This window comes from Lonchura striata, chromosome 3 (genome assembly GCF_050655825.1).
Source record: "Lonchura striata isolate lonStrDom1 chromosome 3, ASM5065582v1, whole genome shotgun sequence".
In the NCBI taxonomy this organism is placed as follows: domain Eukaryota; kingdom Metazoa; phylum Chordata; class Aves; order Passeriformes; family Estrildidae; genus Lonchura; species Lonchura striata.
Genome location: NC_140705.1, coordinates 60,529,646 through 60,546,343, shown reverse-complemented (window position 1 = coordinate 60,546,343; position 16,698 = coordinate 60,529,646). Strand labels below are relative to the sequence as shown.

Below are 16,698 nucleotides of genomic sequence, written 5' to 3'. Positions count from 1 at the left end.
AGAAAAATTAGAACTACCATTTTTCAGAAAATGAGAAATACATCCAGGTTATGGTGAAAAGCTATGTGTAAAAAAAAAAAAATATCCTTCACAGCAACATTAAGTTGCTGAACCATTAGACTTTGTTTTTCTTCATGGCCTTTGCTGCATCCTTACTACTTTCCAAAACAAGCAATATGGAACTCATTTGGGCAACTCTCCCTCACCCACAGGAACTGCACAGGCATTGAATAGAAGAGAATGACAAAGAGTCAAAAAATAGAGTATGCATACAGGTAATTGAAAACTGAATCACAATACGTATGCACCAACACATTCAAAGAAATGAAGTGACATGGTAAATCAAGTGCAGCTAATGCTGACATTACATAACTTCTGATAGCTCAATCTTTCTCTCTGATACACCATGGCTGTCTGACAAATTGCTCAAGTTTTACAAAAGAAGTAGGATAAACCTACTTCTTTCTCCTGATATCCACCATCAACCCACAAAGCAATGAGCAGGACTGATATCTACTATCTACATTTAACTAACAGCTATTAAAGTTGTCATCTCTGGTTTGGCTCACTCACTGCAGAGGATGAACATAATGTGACGACATCTGATAGCTGTTTATGAATTCAGGACATCACAACTATAGATCCAACCCCAAGGCCTGCCAGAAAGCTACATTAGAAAAGCAGCAGGCAGGCTTGCCCTCTTCTATGCCATCTATTCCCTCCAAGTATTCCTGCATCTTGAATCCAAACAGTCCCAAAACTCCCACCCTACCTACACTTCAGGCTCATTCCCACTTCTACCTAAATTCTGAGCTCTTTTCCTATTCTCATAAAAGTTGCTATCACTTAAAGTGAAATTAATTACATATTAGATGCCTACATCAAGTAAGTAAAAACCTCTGCTGACACAGATGCTAGTAAGAGTACTAATGGATGCCCACCAGGTAATACTATCTATTTTTCAATACCACAATAATACTAATAATAGAGTGAGTAGAAATAAAACTAGCAGTTCAGTTGCTAGCAGTATTTGCCCCAATAGTTTAAAAATAAAATTTTAATAGCAAGGTATTTCTGATACTACTAGTAGTTTTAGAAAAAACAACCTAGAAAACTAGAGATTAATTTAATATCGTATTAAATAGCTTTCAAATTTCTGTCCTTAAGATTACAAATGTAAAAGCCACAAGCAACTTAAAAACCAGCTGCCCAAAATCATCAAGTTTAAAATCTTTTAAGTCTCTGTCTTATTATTTTCAAACAGGAGATACACTCAATGTATCTCAGTATAGAAGTCTCTTTCTCAGAAATTACATTGAAAAAATCTCAAATGAAGTCATAAAATGCCTCATGCATAGCATACAAATTCTATATATTGTGCTTTCTAGTCTTATGGACAAGATGGAAGTATTTAAAATCTGCCAAACCTGTTCTTATTATTGTTACAATTATGCATCAAAGCTGCAGAAAGAGCAATTAAAATGTGAATGAGGCATTACGAAAATAATCTGTATGTATGGAAACAAAATTACACATATTTGCCTGAAATGGTTTTGTAGGATTACCTGGTTTTAGAGAAGCTTCTCCTCGCTTTTCATGCTTTAGATGGCTCATTTGAGTTGTCAGCAGCAAGACCTTCAGGATGGAAAAATTACCTGCACCTGTAATTCCTGACACCCACTGCCTTGCAGTAAACACAGTCATCTCCCAGAGCAGTGTAATCACAACTACATCTCACTCCTCCACTCCAAGGCAACTGAGGAGGAGGCTGGCTGAGGGAGGGCAATTTTAACACCAAGTGACCACAGAGACTAGAATCCTCACCACAATTAACCCAAAGAAACACCAGCTTCAGACAGGCCCTTTAATAAAACATAACAATATTGTGTCAAAACCTAATTTGAATCTGTTTATTCAACAGAATAACTTTATGGCAGCCATAATGCATAACAACAAGGTATAACTGGTTTCATAAATAGTATGTATGAAAATGACAATATCAAAATCTAATTTGTTAGCCTCCCTGCTGGATTTGTTTCTTCTGGAGAAAGAACTTAGGGCAGGACAAATTCTGTCATTATGAACAACTCTCAATTTGAAGCACTGCTTCAAAAGATTTCTGATTTCCTTCAAAAGAGAACAACATCTACATATATTCCAATAGGTATTTCTCAATAAACAAGCCTTGGTTTACATTTTTATAACTTGCATAATTGTTGCTAATATTCAAGAAACCTAATGACATCAGATTTCTCTCACAAGTGAAATGCAGAGTCTGGATTCTCTAATTAGTAGGAGGACTACTAAATCTGAAGAAACTGTTGAGAGTATTATTCTGGAAACAGCAAGATGCTGGAAATGCAGAAAAATGTAAATGAAACACAGATGATGATTTTTCATAGGAAAACAGTAATCCCTACTCTAACATCTACAATCAATGGTGTATTTTCTGGGCAAATGCAGAATTGCTAAGATAATGTACATGAGAAAACATTTATCTTAGAGACCAATAAACATAACTTATGCTAAGGTGTCATTTTGTACAGTAAACCAATCTGAGCCTGGATGGAAGAACATCAAATATTCTTCCATTTCATACATTTTATTCAGTACTCCTATTTAGGTTTTCAAGCACAGCTCAAGACATTACCAGAACAAGAAGTGACAGGTACCCTTAAACTGCAGCCTTTCTTAGCCACTTTACCTCTTCATAATTTTAAGACACCTTATTTCAATGAACTAAACATTTTGAGCATCCATTCCATAAAATAAACACAACTCCCTCCACAGTAACACCCTTTATTAATTAATCAGACATGTGACATTCCCACCTCTGAGCAGCAGTTGGAACCACAGTTCCATCATATGCTCATAGAACAACTGCTCAACTGAAGAGCAAGATATTTGTGTATTATCAGCCTCAAAAAATACTGCACAGGACCAAATTAGAATTGTAGAAAGGGTAAGAAAGACAAACAGGATCTCTTTTCTTTATGATAGCCCTAACATAAATGCCCTGTAAGTACCCCTTACAAACTAAGCTCTCTAGTTTGCCATCAACACTCCCTTTACCCAAAGCAGAGCACCAGAAAGCCATGTCACTCTGTCCTCAAAACAGCCTTCTGAGGCATCTTCACATGTGCACCCTTGACAGACAAGGTCATTCCTCAATAAAGGTCCTCATTAGGAAAGCTACAAGCCACACAGAATCACAGAATGAACTAGACTGGAAAAGGCCTTTGAGATCATCAAGTCCAACCTATAACCTAACACCTCCTTATCAACTAAACCATGGCACTGAGTGCCATGTCCTGTCTTTTTCTAAACACATCCAGGGACAGTGACTCTACCAACTCCCTGGGCAGACCATTCCAGTGCCCAATCACTCTTTCAGTGAAGATTTTTTTTAATGTTTTTAACCTAAACTTCCCCAGGCATAGCTAAGGTTAAATATCCCCATTTTTAGTATTTTGTAATCAAATACAAAAACCAATTCTCTGCTGTGTCTCTACCTGAAGAATGACCTTGATATTCCTTTTGGGGGAATTGGTTTTCCTGTAAAACTCAGGAAGCTCTTTCAGCTAGAGCTGTCTCTTCCGTAGGTGGACAAACTCTTTTTTGCCACCTTACTCAGAAGACTGCATTTCTTCTTTAACAGGCTAAAATATTCCCTCTTTCCCAACTTCTCTAATAGCTCTTGCAGGTATTTGGCCCCCTCTCCAGGACACCACTCAAGACATTAACAAGACATGACCATACTGCTGATAATCAGCCTTCTGCTGTTGGCCATTATCCTCTGGAAGCTACATCTGTGGAACTGACTGCTGCCTTCTGCTGACTGTCAGTGCATGCCAGATCCCCCCCACGTTTGCTCAGCTTCACAAAAGCCTGTGCCATTCTCCACCCGGACAACATTTTGAGACTGGCTGCACTCCAGCTGCACCTGTGGCTCCTGCACATGGGCAGGTGCATGCACACACCTCTCCTAGGCAGTGTGCATCTGCTGCTGCAGCTTTGTTCACACTTCTGCCTCGTCTTCCCCTGATGAAATAATTACTTGCCATTTTCTCAATTTACAAGCAGATGAGCCAACTCAGTAACTGGGGCACTGCTACCTTGTGATACAATTTCCTCCAGAAGTCTGATCTTTCAGTATCTACATTTAGCATTTTTTATCACTTTGTTTGAATCAGGGCTGTAGGTTTCTACAGCTTACAACAGACTCACATTCTGTAGCTTCTTCTAAACCTTTTCAAACACCACGATTTATGCCTCTAAACAGCTCCTTCTCTTCAGCTCAATGACAATTTTCCTTCCCAAATTCTGTTTCTCTTATGAAGTTGCTCACATCCAACAGTTTGACTTTCTTCTGCATTTTAATAACCTCTGACTGTAACTCTGCATGAGGATTTTAACTATGCTCTCCAACTCTTTGACTACTTGGGAAACCATATGGATTTCTCTTCAGGAAAAAAAAAAATTACTCCTCTTCTAGCACAGCAGTTTGTTCTCGTTTTAGCCAAACTTGAATGGATTCTCTCCACACTTTTGTATACTTAGCGCTTCCTGCCTGCCTTCAAGAGCTGTTTTTTGATGCTGCTTCACCAATTTTTGTGCAAGAGATTTCACTTAGATTTACAAATAGATTTCGCAGAGTCACAGAGTGATTGGGATGGAACCTCTGGAAATTCTGAGTTCCCTGCTCAGGCAGGGACATGGATTTGCTTGCTCAGGACTGTGTTCAGGTGGCTCTTTTGATTATTTCCAAGGATGGAGATTCCAAAACCTATTTGGGCTATCCAAGCCACCTATTCTCACAGTAAAAAAACATTCTCTGATGTTCATGGGGAACCTTCTGCAGTTTAGTTTGTGCCCTTTACCTATGTCCCTGGGAACCACCAAAAAGAGCTTGGCTCCATCTTCTTTCCATCCTCCCTGCAGGTATTACATACATTAATAAGAGTCTTCTGGACTTTCGCTTTAGGCTGAAATTTCCCAGCTCTCTGTCTTTCCTCACAGGTGCAGTGCTTCAGTCCCTCAATCATCTTTGTGGCCCTTCATTGACCTCTCTTACTGGGGAAACCCCACCCCAGAACATGATCCTCCAGGTGTGGCCTCACCAGTGCTGTGCAGAGGATAAGGACTACCTGCCTTAAACAGCTGGCATAAATACTTCTCCTGATGTCACCAAGGACACTGTTTACCCTCTTTGTGGTAAGGGTTACACAGCTCACTCACATTCAACATACTGATAAGGGTAAACAAAGCTGAGTTTTATTAATTAGTAAAGTCACCTACGTACACTTCATTTCCTTAAAATAATAATAATAATGATAGAAAAACCAATGCATAAGGATACTATTTCCCTGTATACAAATTTGTCAAGTAATTCTAGAACTGGAATATCATTATTTCAATGAAAGCTATAAACCAGCATTTGTTTTTGAAAATGCACAAGAATTTCCCCAATTCAACTTCATTTTCATTACTTCCTGTAACATTTGTATTATACAAGTGGATTACTTCTCTTAAAAGAAGTTCAAATGCAAAGAAGATATTGAGAATTTCCTCAGAAGTCCATTCATGTTCACAAAGGATTGCTATTAAAGCAGAGATGCTGGTTGCCCAAGCCTAAGTGCCTATAAAACATCTTTTGTCTGTCCTACTACATTCTAGCTACACTTGACAAGCAGTTACTTGGTACTCTACACTCAATAATATTGTGAAATGTTTATAGTTTGTAATGGGTATCTTATCTGTTCAGACTATCTGTAATTTGATTAACTCCTTTGGGAACTGTTTAAACCAAGGCAGTGTCCTTAATGATTATTAAGGCTCAGAAATGCCATCATAAAATCTAATTTCTCCACTATTCAGATGCTCAATATGTATATGCTATACAAGGCCTTCAGAATTTCATATTAAATTATTTAAATTTCATATTAAATTATTTTTTAAACACTTTACTCAGAAAGTGCTCATATTCCAAGCTCAGGTGTCTAATGTCTAATAGGTGAGTAATCTCATCTATTCAGTACATCAGTAAGTCCTCATCATTAAACTTACGTTAAAGAAAATGCATTTATTTTCCTTGAACACACAAATTATCATGTGGAACAACTGCTTCTATACAGAACAAAGTATCTTCACCCTAATTCAAAAAGCAAGAAATGCCCCTCAGGTATGTCATTATCTTAAAATATGCATGTTGTTATCTTTCAGCAATTTTTTGAATAAAAACTTGGGATAATTTCTGATATAGGTGAGCTTGATTCCACTTCAAATCTTTTTGAGTGGAATTATCTAACAACAAAATTTTAGGTACATGTTATGCCATGATAAAATTTTAAACTGCACGGATGACCCACTTACAAATATACTTTTCACATCACATATTCCTTTTTTGCTCAGCTTTCAGGGTAATTATCTAGATGCTTATTACTACAAACCAGAAAAACTGTAATTTAATATTTTCTAAAGCTGATGACCTAACCTTTGCAGGAAACAAACTGCTGCATGACCTACAAGAGCAATTTCCAAGTAGCAGATCAATGCAGCATTATCAACTCTCATTACTCAGCAACAATTGTGGCAATATTGGATGGTTTGCTTCAAAGCCACAACTTCATGAGAATAAACATTGAACAGAGAGGCTGGGATTCTGAGGCAATTGAGAAAAATAGACAGAAAGAAAAGGCTTTTCACAAAAATATTTGTGAAAGTAGGAGCTGGGTGTGGCTGGAAAAAAAAACAGTACCACAAAAAAAAAAAGAAGACTCACTGAAAGTGGTCACAGTTCTTAGAGTGAACGAATTATACAGGAGGTGTGCTGGTACACAAGTTTAGGCTTGGCATTTGCAAATTGATATAGGGCATAGAAATGGGAAACAGCAAGACATTAAATTCAATTTTCCTTAAATTTGTCATTTAAAGAAGAGGATCAACCATTTCTAACTTACTGCTCCATATATTTTCTTTAAGAATTCCCCTAAGAGAAGGCTATGAAAGACATGTCATGGAGAGCGTTTAAATTTCAGCAAAGGTTGAAAAGATTGGCAAGACTATCAAAAAGGTTTAAAATGTATGTTGGCTCTTTTGATATTTGCTTGAAGAAATAAAAGTGCTCAAGCACCCAGACTAAGTGCAGAGCAGACAGTCAAGAAGGTGCATTAAGGAGCCTGCATGAGAGCCCAAGGTGTCTGTCCTTTCTGCAAACAGGCAGTCAGAACAGCCTGGCAATACCAGTCACAGTACAAATCAAACAGAGCCAGCACAGTCAGGCATGGGACCTGTTGTCCTACAGTCACTCCCCACTAGTTCTGCCTTTCTGCAGCATTATTTTTCTGTAGCAATAATAGTTTAAGGACAGAGGAAGGGTATGGTTTGTAGACAGAGTTAGCACTGTATCTTTAACACTTTAACAAAGAGACAGCATTTCTGCCAACAACTGTCCTGCCTTCTTTGTGCAGTGACAGTAAAACAGAAAAGAGATCTGCAGTACCACTGCAGTTTACAACAGCGTATGTCTTGTAGCACTGAGACTTCTAAAGCCAAAAGGCATCATAATGGCATCATTGTACCTCAGGATTTTTTAATTATTCACCAGTAACAACTGTTCCAGCTGTGTCTGAAAGCCACATTTGATACAAGGGATCGACACTGTAAAGAGTCACATGCTGATTCAATTTTTCTGTTCAAGAATCATAATAAAAATCACATTTAACTTTCAAATGCCATTTACACTAAACAAAGTTTAAACAAACAAACAAACAAAAAAGTTTTCCTGTATCATTTTTCTGTATTCTTCCCAGTGACACTACAAACCAAAAACCACTATAGAAAAGGCTTATTTATTTGGGCTTTTAAAATTTATTTCCTAAATAAGCAATAGACTGCTGGGAAAAAATCTGCTCTGCAAGATATATACAACCTCAAAAAAAAAAAAAAAAAGGGGAGGGGGGGGGGGAGAAAGGGATAAATAAAGCTTTCTTTCTTTTTAAAACCAGGAAAGATATTTTTAAGCTCCTTCTACTCTAAACCAAAACAAAACCAAGAACTGTGCAGACTTCCATAACTAATGTAGTATGAAAACCAACAAGTATTGAATATTTTTAAAGGACAGTGTTCCTTTGAAAAGCTGTAACTAATTAATTTGACAGTCCAGCTGAGATAGGTTTACACCCCCATCTACTAAGACCTGTGCTAAATGAAACAGGATGGGTTTTTTGCAGCTGTAGACATGTGCTTGGAACACTCAAATAATGACAAATATAAATAAATATTTTCCTTTATCTTTACAGTAAAAAATGTTATATATGCTCAATAATGTATTCAGCTTGTTACTTAATTCACTCCATCTAATTTGCATGTACTTGTAATACTTTTTAATGCTTCAGTCTAGCAATTAGCATACTGATTCTTATTAAATATATCAAAGATGTCTTTTTAGTTAGCACAGTCAAAAGCAAATGTACACCTGCAAAACATTTTTTAAGCACTAGCAATTTAAGAAACATTAAGTGCCATAAAAATTGGTGTATCTTAATATACTACACACAACAGAAACCATTAGAAGAAACACAATGGCACCATCCAACCTTACAGATTTTCACTGGAAGGAAAATCCCTATAAGGCTAATTGAAGCCTCCTAAATTAAGATGGTTTTTTTTTTTTTTTTCTAATTATCTGTCATAGAGCCCCCTGAAAATCTCTCCCAAGAAAACTCAAGATGGATCAGATGCTGAAAGCTCGTATCTCTGTAGAACCATAAAAAAATACTCAGTCTGACACGCTTCAGAGCCTACTGGTCATATATTTTGTATCACAAAATGCAATATTTTCACCCCTTGCCACAGAATAAATGGGAATATGCTTATTTTAATTTTGTGATTCTCCTTAGTAACTACAAAAATAAGAAGTTGTTGCAAACTCTAACAACCAAACAAAACAACTATAGAAACATACGTGTGGCTCACATCACAACACTTAATTCTCAATTATTGTTCAACATGATGAGTTATTCGGATCCAGAACTATAATATGCATGTCAGTAATTCAGTCCTGAGGATTCCTCATTCTTGTTTGTTCTGATAGGCTACCAGCATTTTATTAGAGCCAAGAAAATAAACCAAAAAGTTTTCAGTTAATCTCTAAAGAAGTAATAAAAATATTGCAAAAATACATCACAAGCATTCACCTTCTTGACTCACTTAAAAAGTCTCACATTCTTGCCAGAAGTACAGCACTGCCACATTACCTCTTCTTCTAGAGTTTCACTTTAAAACTGTAATACTGTAATTTAAATACAATGTAGTGTTCTGCCCACAGCATATTGTTAATTACACCCCAAATGGCAAACATTTAGTTTCTATATTATCACACTTCCATTCTGTTCATTTCAGCATTTTATACTTAATAATTGAATGCATACCAATGTTGAAGTAGCATTGTATGACTGAAAAGCAATAAACTTCACTTGGCACCCTAGCTTTATCCCAGAGAAAAATATAGGCATAAATCATCATTTATAAATAAACTATAAATAGGTATAAATCACCATTTCTGGGAACAAGACAACACAATATGCTTCTAGAACTGGTCAGTGAATCAAATAGGCTCTTATGAGTGTCAAGTTAATCACAATCTAAGGGCCCACTCTGTGCAACAAACATGGCTTTAATCAGACACACATACCAGGATGTGTTTGCAAAATCAGCATTTTCCATTATGAATGGTGGCACACAATAAAGACAGCATTGTTGTTGGGTTTTTTTAACATGAGAATAAGAAAAAAAACATTTACTTCTTATGCAAATAGTAGCAATAACCACTGCTGTTCATTATTTTTTTTCAAGAATCTTTCAGCAGACAGACTTAGAAGAAAAGGAGATTTTTTCTAAAGAAAATTATCTCACTGTCCATTCAACTATATATCTTAACATTCTTACCCAAATCAGTGGGATTCTTCTATGAAAGGATTAAATTCAGTAAGCTTGGTGAAGAGTGCTTGTATGAATTAACTTTTACTTACAAGATGATCAAAAAAACATGACAGTAGGAAAATCTGATAGCAGCCAGACTCATCACAGAAAGCTATTTCCACTAAAGCCACTTCTCTCTTCCTTCAGTTGCATCCCACCATATCAGTTTTGTTTTAGAGACATAAATTGGCAGTCTCTACTCTGGTCATTGACACAATTCCTGCTGTCAGGAGGATTACTTACAGGAACACAACCTTTTATTAATCACAAGTTTGACCCAAACAACAACAAAAAGATCCATAGAAAATTTTCATTACATTTGAGTCCCTCTCCCATGCTAATCACTGTTAGATGAAAGGATGTGCAAACAGCACAGCTAAATCCCCACAGCAATGATACAATGACCCAGAAAGCGACTCTAATGGCCAACGGAGCAAATAAAGCAAAACTAGCCAAACCCAAAGGGCAGCATGTACATAAGCATCTTCTCCATTTAAATGGGCACATATTGAAACCTAGTCTCGTATTTCCAATTTATGCAATAAAACTTCACATAAACAGAAACTTTTTATATTGTTCCCAAAACATATATTACACAAAGGAAGAGAAACAAGTGCCCGGGTTCACTGAAAATTTAGATAACAAAATATGAAGAAATGAAAAGTGATTATTGTGTCACACACACATAAAAAATAAAATGCAATTCGTAATTGAAAATTAAACAGACAACTAGCTGTCATTCAAACCAAAATGCTGGATTCAAATACCATTCTTCCCTTTGGGAAAATGTGGCTGTAACTTTTTTGAATGAACCTGATACAAATATATACATGAATCTGTCTTTCATCAATACATACAGAAGTCTGTATGATTTACCATACACCCACACACTTCCATACACACAAAGAATGTGAAAGCAATTATTTCACACTAAGTATTTGTTAGCTGCTCCCTTTTTTTGTTCAAAAGAGGACTGTTCCTAATGTTACACAAGAACCAAAACTACCCCCTTCTGAAAACTGTGATGCAGCTTGAGTTGAAAGGGCAACATACATTCCCAGAGTGCACCCGATAAATAGCAAAAGAGACAAGAAGAAAAATACTGTAACATTGGTGTATCTTGGTTTTCATTTCAGTACTTAAACTGTTATTCCACTCACCAAACTAACACAAATCTTTGATTTGAACAGATTCTTGTCAAAGAACACATCCAAACACATCCTAAATAAAAAGCAGAAACAAACTAGGCCCTCCCTGTTGTCTAAGACACTTGGTAAGCTACTGGGCATCACCGGCACTTTCCATGAAGCATTTTACAGAGAAAGAGATGGGAAGATGATAAAGCACAGCCAAAATATCAATTTATACCAACATATTTCTGCCTTTCAGAAAATACGAATGGAAAAGTTTTTGTATCATTGTACTCAGGACAATGCTTCGTACACTGAAGTTATGGCATTTTACTGCAAGGCACCTCCGCATTTCTGAGAGGTCACACTTGGCCCTTTTTCTAACAAAATGAGAAGTTTTCCAGATACAACAGCTATCTCCTGTCACAAGCTGTTCCAGTTTGCAGCTTCTGAAAATCTGGCAGACTTCAACCAAGCTTTTCTCCCATTGCCCTGCTTCTCCATTAGTCTTCCAGGCCAGACTTTACTAATGTGTGAAAGCAGTTAACTATCGCAGCTTTCAACTTCCATAAACATGCATTTATTGCATTTGCTTGGAAACTGGCAGATGCTGAGGAATGAAGGAGAAAGTAGGCCAGACCAAAACAAGCCACATTTCCAGAGAACCTCCCACCATCAGTCGTGCATGCTTGAATTTACCAGAAAAAAATCCCAACTGACCCAAATCCCATTTGGATTAGTCTTCAACCTCCTTCATACCACTCTGTCAAATTCCAAGCAGAAACACTTTAAAAAAAAAAAAAAAAAAAAAAAAGAAGAAAGAAAGAAAGAAAGGTAGCTACAATTTTCTTTAAAGTGTAACACACGTTTTGCTTACCTCACTGTTGTGGCCCCTCAAATTGAAGTTGATTCTCTGAGGGGTGTTCCGATCCCTCCTACAATGGCTGGAAGTGAAAGTGACGCCTACAACTCCTCTGCCATTGCCCGTTGCCAACCAGCCTTCCTCATAGTACCGCCTCCTGCACACTGGTTTCTCCTTCTCACTTTTGGGGACTCTGCCTTTCCAGGAGAGGCAGAGGATGTTGGAATCGCTGCAAAGAACAGGCCCATGTTCCACTGCTGCATACATGCTTTTTAAATATTTTATTTTTTGACATAAGAAAGTAATATGTCTAGTGCACAAAATTTAAATCAATTTTTTTTTTTTTATTGATAAGACTGACCTGGATAGATCATTGAAAGGGAGGAGGATGGGGTCAGTGTTTATAAATATCCACCAAATGCATAGTGAAAAATTCCTCTATAAAAGATGATGGCAGTTGGCTAAGAAAAAGTAACACTTAAAAAAAAATTCAGGTTCATTTTTGTTTTGAGTCTGTAGAGTGGGGGTGCACTTATCCTTTGGAGAAACAGCTACTTCATAAGAGGCGCTCAAGAAATGGTTAAGTCATCTTTTTGCTCAACTTGATATAATCTTTATTCAGCCTGAGATTCCAGTTTAGCGTAATGCAATTCCAGAGACAAAGAGTTGCAAATGTGTAGGTTTCAAGTAACTTAAGGCTTTTAAAATTTCCTCCAGTCAGATTTTCTTCAAAAGTTCAGTTGCAGAAATTTAAACACACGCACATACATATATATGTATATATATGACATTCCTCTTTTCCAAGCTGCCCTCTGGCATATCTTTTCCATCTGATGTATTTCTGCTGCTAAAGCTGAAAGAGATTGCATAAAGGGAAAAAAAGGCACACGAACCGTGTGAAACAACAGACCCGAACTTGTGCAGGCACTGGTGTGCCAGGCCAGTTGGGAAATCCCTCTTGGTACTGAACCGCTCGTTGGACTCAAAAGTTTTTGCAATCCAAAGCCAATCCAATTTTCATCGCAGCACTTTTTTTCCACCAGAGACCCAACACAGCCTGAACTGTTTATCACGCTATCTTGCCTGCTTTCCCACTTTTTGCTGCCACACACGAATGAAAAAGAACCCCCTCTTCATTTATAGCAGAATCAAAAATGCTCAAAAGCTTTTAACTTTCAAAGTTAACTAAGTTTGCCTCGGGTGAACCATGAAGTTCTCTCTCCTGTGAAACAGGCTAAAATGTCAAGCTGTTTTTCCTTTACTTTTCCCTTTTTTTCTGCTACAAGGAATCACAGACTTTTCATTCTACCATAAAAAACAATGCCAGAATTAAAGCACATCAAGTAAGCACTCTCTCAAAATCTTCTAAAATTCAAGGGAGGAAGAAATATAATCATCTAAAAAAGAAAGAGAAGCAGCATTAAAAATCTGACTTCCTGGGTTCACAATTTCTCTAGGTATTTTCCTTGCTTGTTTGATACGATCTTTCCTTCTTGATGCTTGTCTACAGCACAGATTCATAGTTCCAGACACAACATTTGCAGCTGTACAAGAAGGAAACATATGAAGTATTCCAATCGTTTTATTTGAATAATATTTATGAGCTCAATTAGCTAGTATTTATATCACACTAAGTGAAAAGAGGAAAAAGGAGAAGGAGAAAGGATATGCAAGTTTGATGACCTGGTTAACTCAAGAAGGACAGCGAGGTTTGCTCAGTTCAATGCCCAGACTTGTCCCATAGTTCCTCAACTTATTTACTTCCAGTCATCATTGCTCAGCAGAAGGTCACGTTTTATTGTCCATTCACAACCTACTGAGCCCAATGCAAAACGTGCCAAAGATCATACATTATTCCTCTGCCCTCTTGATTCGTCTGTTTCCCTCACAGATAGCGATTTAGATTGTGGAGGTATTTACTAGGCTTTTTTCTGCACAGAGGGTGTTTTTTCTTTCTCTTCTTGCAGATTTTTTTCACCCATGAAGACCATGTGGAAAGTTGAACATTACTGGCAGGTGTCTTTCCATGGATTATTGATTCCTGTGCTGCGAAGGTGCTCCATCTGGTTCTCAAATTAATTTTCATCAATTGCAAAGCTCTCAGGAATATGCCAGAGCAAGTCTACGTGACGACAAAAACATGTGCGTTTTCATGTACATGCAGTGCACACACCCATCTGGTACTCAGAGCTGCATCTGCCTTTTCAGTTTAGGTGTGGTAATCTTGTAAGACGGCCGCTACTCAAAACTTGAAACCCCTGGATTCTTCCAACTCTGCAAGGCAAAGCACACATACACACACAAAAAAAAAAAGTGAATAAAATAAGTCACAGAATGAGTTAAAGATATTGGTACTACTGTTACAGTAATCAAAGTATTATGATTAAGGATTTTATACCCGACTCCTACAGAGTGTATTATATATAGATAAAAACATTATTCAGAATATACATATTTGATATATTTGTATTTGATATACACACAAAGACGAACTACAAAATTTTCTTTCTTGCTTCCAAAATTCCCAAAACTTTTCACAATGGACATGTAGTATAGCTAATTAAATATATCTCGGAAGGATACTTTGGCAGGGAGGAGAGGAGTGGGGAGAGCTTTGTCCTGGTCACAGTCTCTGGGGCAAAATCTTGAAGATTTCACAACTTAGAAGTGAAGATGGGGAAGGGAGATGTTAGTGATAGAGTAGGCACAAGGTTAGACCCTGAGGCACACAAACAGGATCACAGAATGGCTGATCTGGAAGGGACATCTGAACATCATCCGGTCCAAACACTGTGCTCAAGCAGCGTCACCTGGAGTCAGTTGCCCAGGACTTACAGGCGACTTCTGAATATCTCCAAGGATGAAAACCCCATGAACTCTCTGGGCAACTCGTGCCAGCGCTCAGTCATCCTCACGGAAAAGTGTTTCCTGATGTTTAGAGGGAACCATCTGTGTTTCAGTTTGTGCTCATTGCCTCTGGTTCTGTCACTGGATACCACCATTAAGAGTCTGTCTCTCTCATTTAATTCCCTCCCATCAACTGTACACAAGAAGATCTCCTTAAGCTTTTTCTTCTCCAGGCTGAAGTCTCAGCTCTCAGACTTTCCTCATAGAAAAGATGCTCCAAACCATGAAAATACAGTACTGAACTTACCAGTCTCAAAGGGACTGGGAAGATTCCTCCAGGGCTTAAACTACTGCTTTGAAGACATCTAAGGTACTTCAAAATTAAAGCTTAAAAGTCTGAATCAATACAGATGGATTTAAAAACTATTCAAATCCTACTTAAATCTCCATTTGAAAAAGGGGAGAAAAATTCCCTCAAGTCAGTTTTATACAAAAGAGTGTATACAAATAAAGCACAAGACACCAAGCAAAAGGCCATTCAGGATATTCCAGTAGTTGTATCTGAAGTGCACACATATGCACAGTTATTCTATCTACACAGTTACTGCTAAGAAGAGCTCATTTAAATTCAGAGCTGCATACATAACAGTCATCAGAGCTGTAAAAATGGTCTTGCCTTTATTACATAAAGCACTACACTAACCTCATGTCTCCTGTAATTAACCACTTATTTCATCCTAGCATAGACATATTAATTAATTTTGTTTTTAAAAAAGAGACAAGATAAGAAAACAAATTTATAGACACAAAGGCAAAGTTGTTAAGTAGTTTACAACACTACACAGCTGGCTGACTTATCAGAAACACTGTCCCCAAGATTTGGTGAGTCACTGCCAGACCTCTTCAGCACTATACCTCACTGAAGTTTTAAAAATAATGGCTGCCATTAATTTCTTTTTCATCATGGCAAGATGATAATATGAGAAATGTCACCTTTCCAAATTTCGGTGTTTATCAAGTACAGCCCAGAGAAAGTTCATATATAGGAAAACACAGAAAAACTTTCAGAGTATAATGGTTTATAGACAAACTTCTGCGTTTATCCTATGAGCAAACTTGATCCTCTGAAGGATCAGTGCCATTGTTTCCATACCCACTGGAATTCTCCTAACAGACATCTACATTCAAGAGCTGACATTTTATATTAGCAGCATGAGTATTATAATGCAAGCCTTTACTTATCCTACAGAGAAATTAAAAAAAAAGTTTACAGAGAAAACAAAGTCTCTGAAATATCAGTTAGAATAGAGTGAGGTAAGCACTAAACAGAATCGTTTGAACTGTACAAGAATCATGAGTTTACATGTGGATTTTAAAATACAGGTAAGTATAGATACAGTGCCTTTGCATAAAATCTGTATGCAACTTCTGTCCTTATCCACTGCATAAAAGATTAACAAGGTTGAGAAAAGGACTCATCTGCATCGTGGTCAATAACCTTAGTCCCATTTACCATCACTTTCAAGATTAGGGAGTCCAAAGGCTTCTCCTCTTAAAAATATCCTAACTGCATTAGAAATGCTGGACGTGGAGAGATGAAAATCTAAAATAACTACAAAAGTAATAAAATCAGCCATTATTCAAATGCATTATTCAACTACTTTCTCAGTAAAATACAACCTATGAGAATATTTTACCTTTAAATTATTGAGGGTTGCCACTACCTTTATGTTACATTCAGAGACAAGAAAAAAATACTTTTAAGACTGTAATATCAAACACTCAATATACAGGCTGAATTAAGATTACATATATTATATATTAAATCTTCCCATTCCCTTCTTCTTCATTTGCATGCATTCTGTATTTCCAAAGTAA

General features: G+C 37.1%; 1 protein-coding gene across 4 annotated transcripts in view; it reads right to left on the bottom strand.

Moving 5' to 3' along the window:
• Window positions 1–16,698, bottom strand: part of TULP4 (TUB like protein 4) — a 148,000-nt gene that overhangs the window by 107,540 nt on the left and 23,762 nt on the right. For all 4 annotated transcript variants that reach the window (XM_021540432.4, XM_021540430.4, XM_085575269.1 and 1 more), the window contains exon 2: window positions 11,989–14,247. In XM_021540432.4, the coding sequence (XP_021396107.1) occupies window positions 11,989–12,240 (252 nt within the window). In that variant the 5' untranslated portion in view covers window positions 12,241–14,247. The remainder of the gene's footprint in view (window positions 1–11,988; window positions 14,248–16,698) is intronic.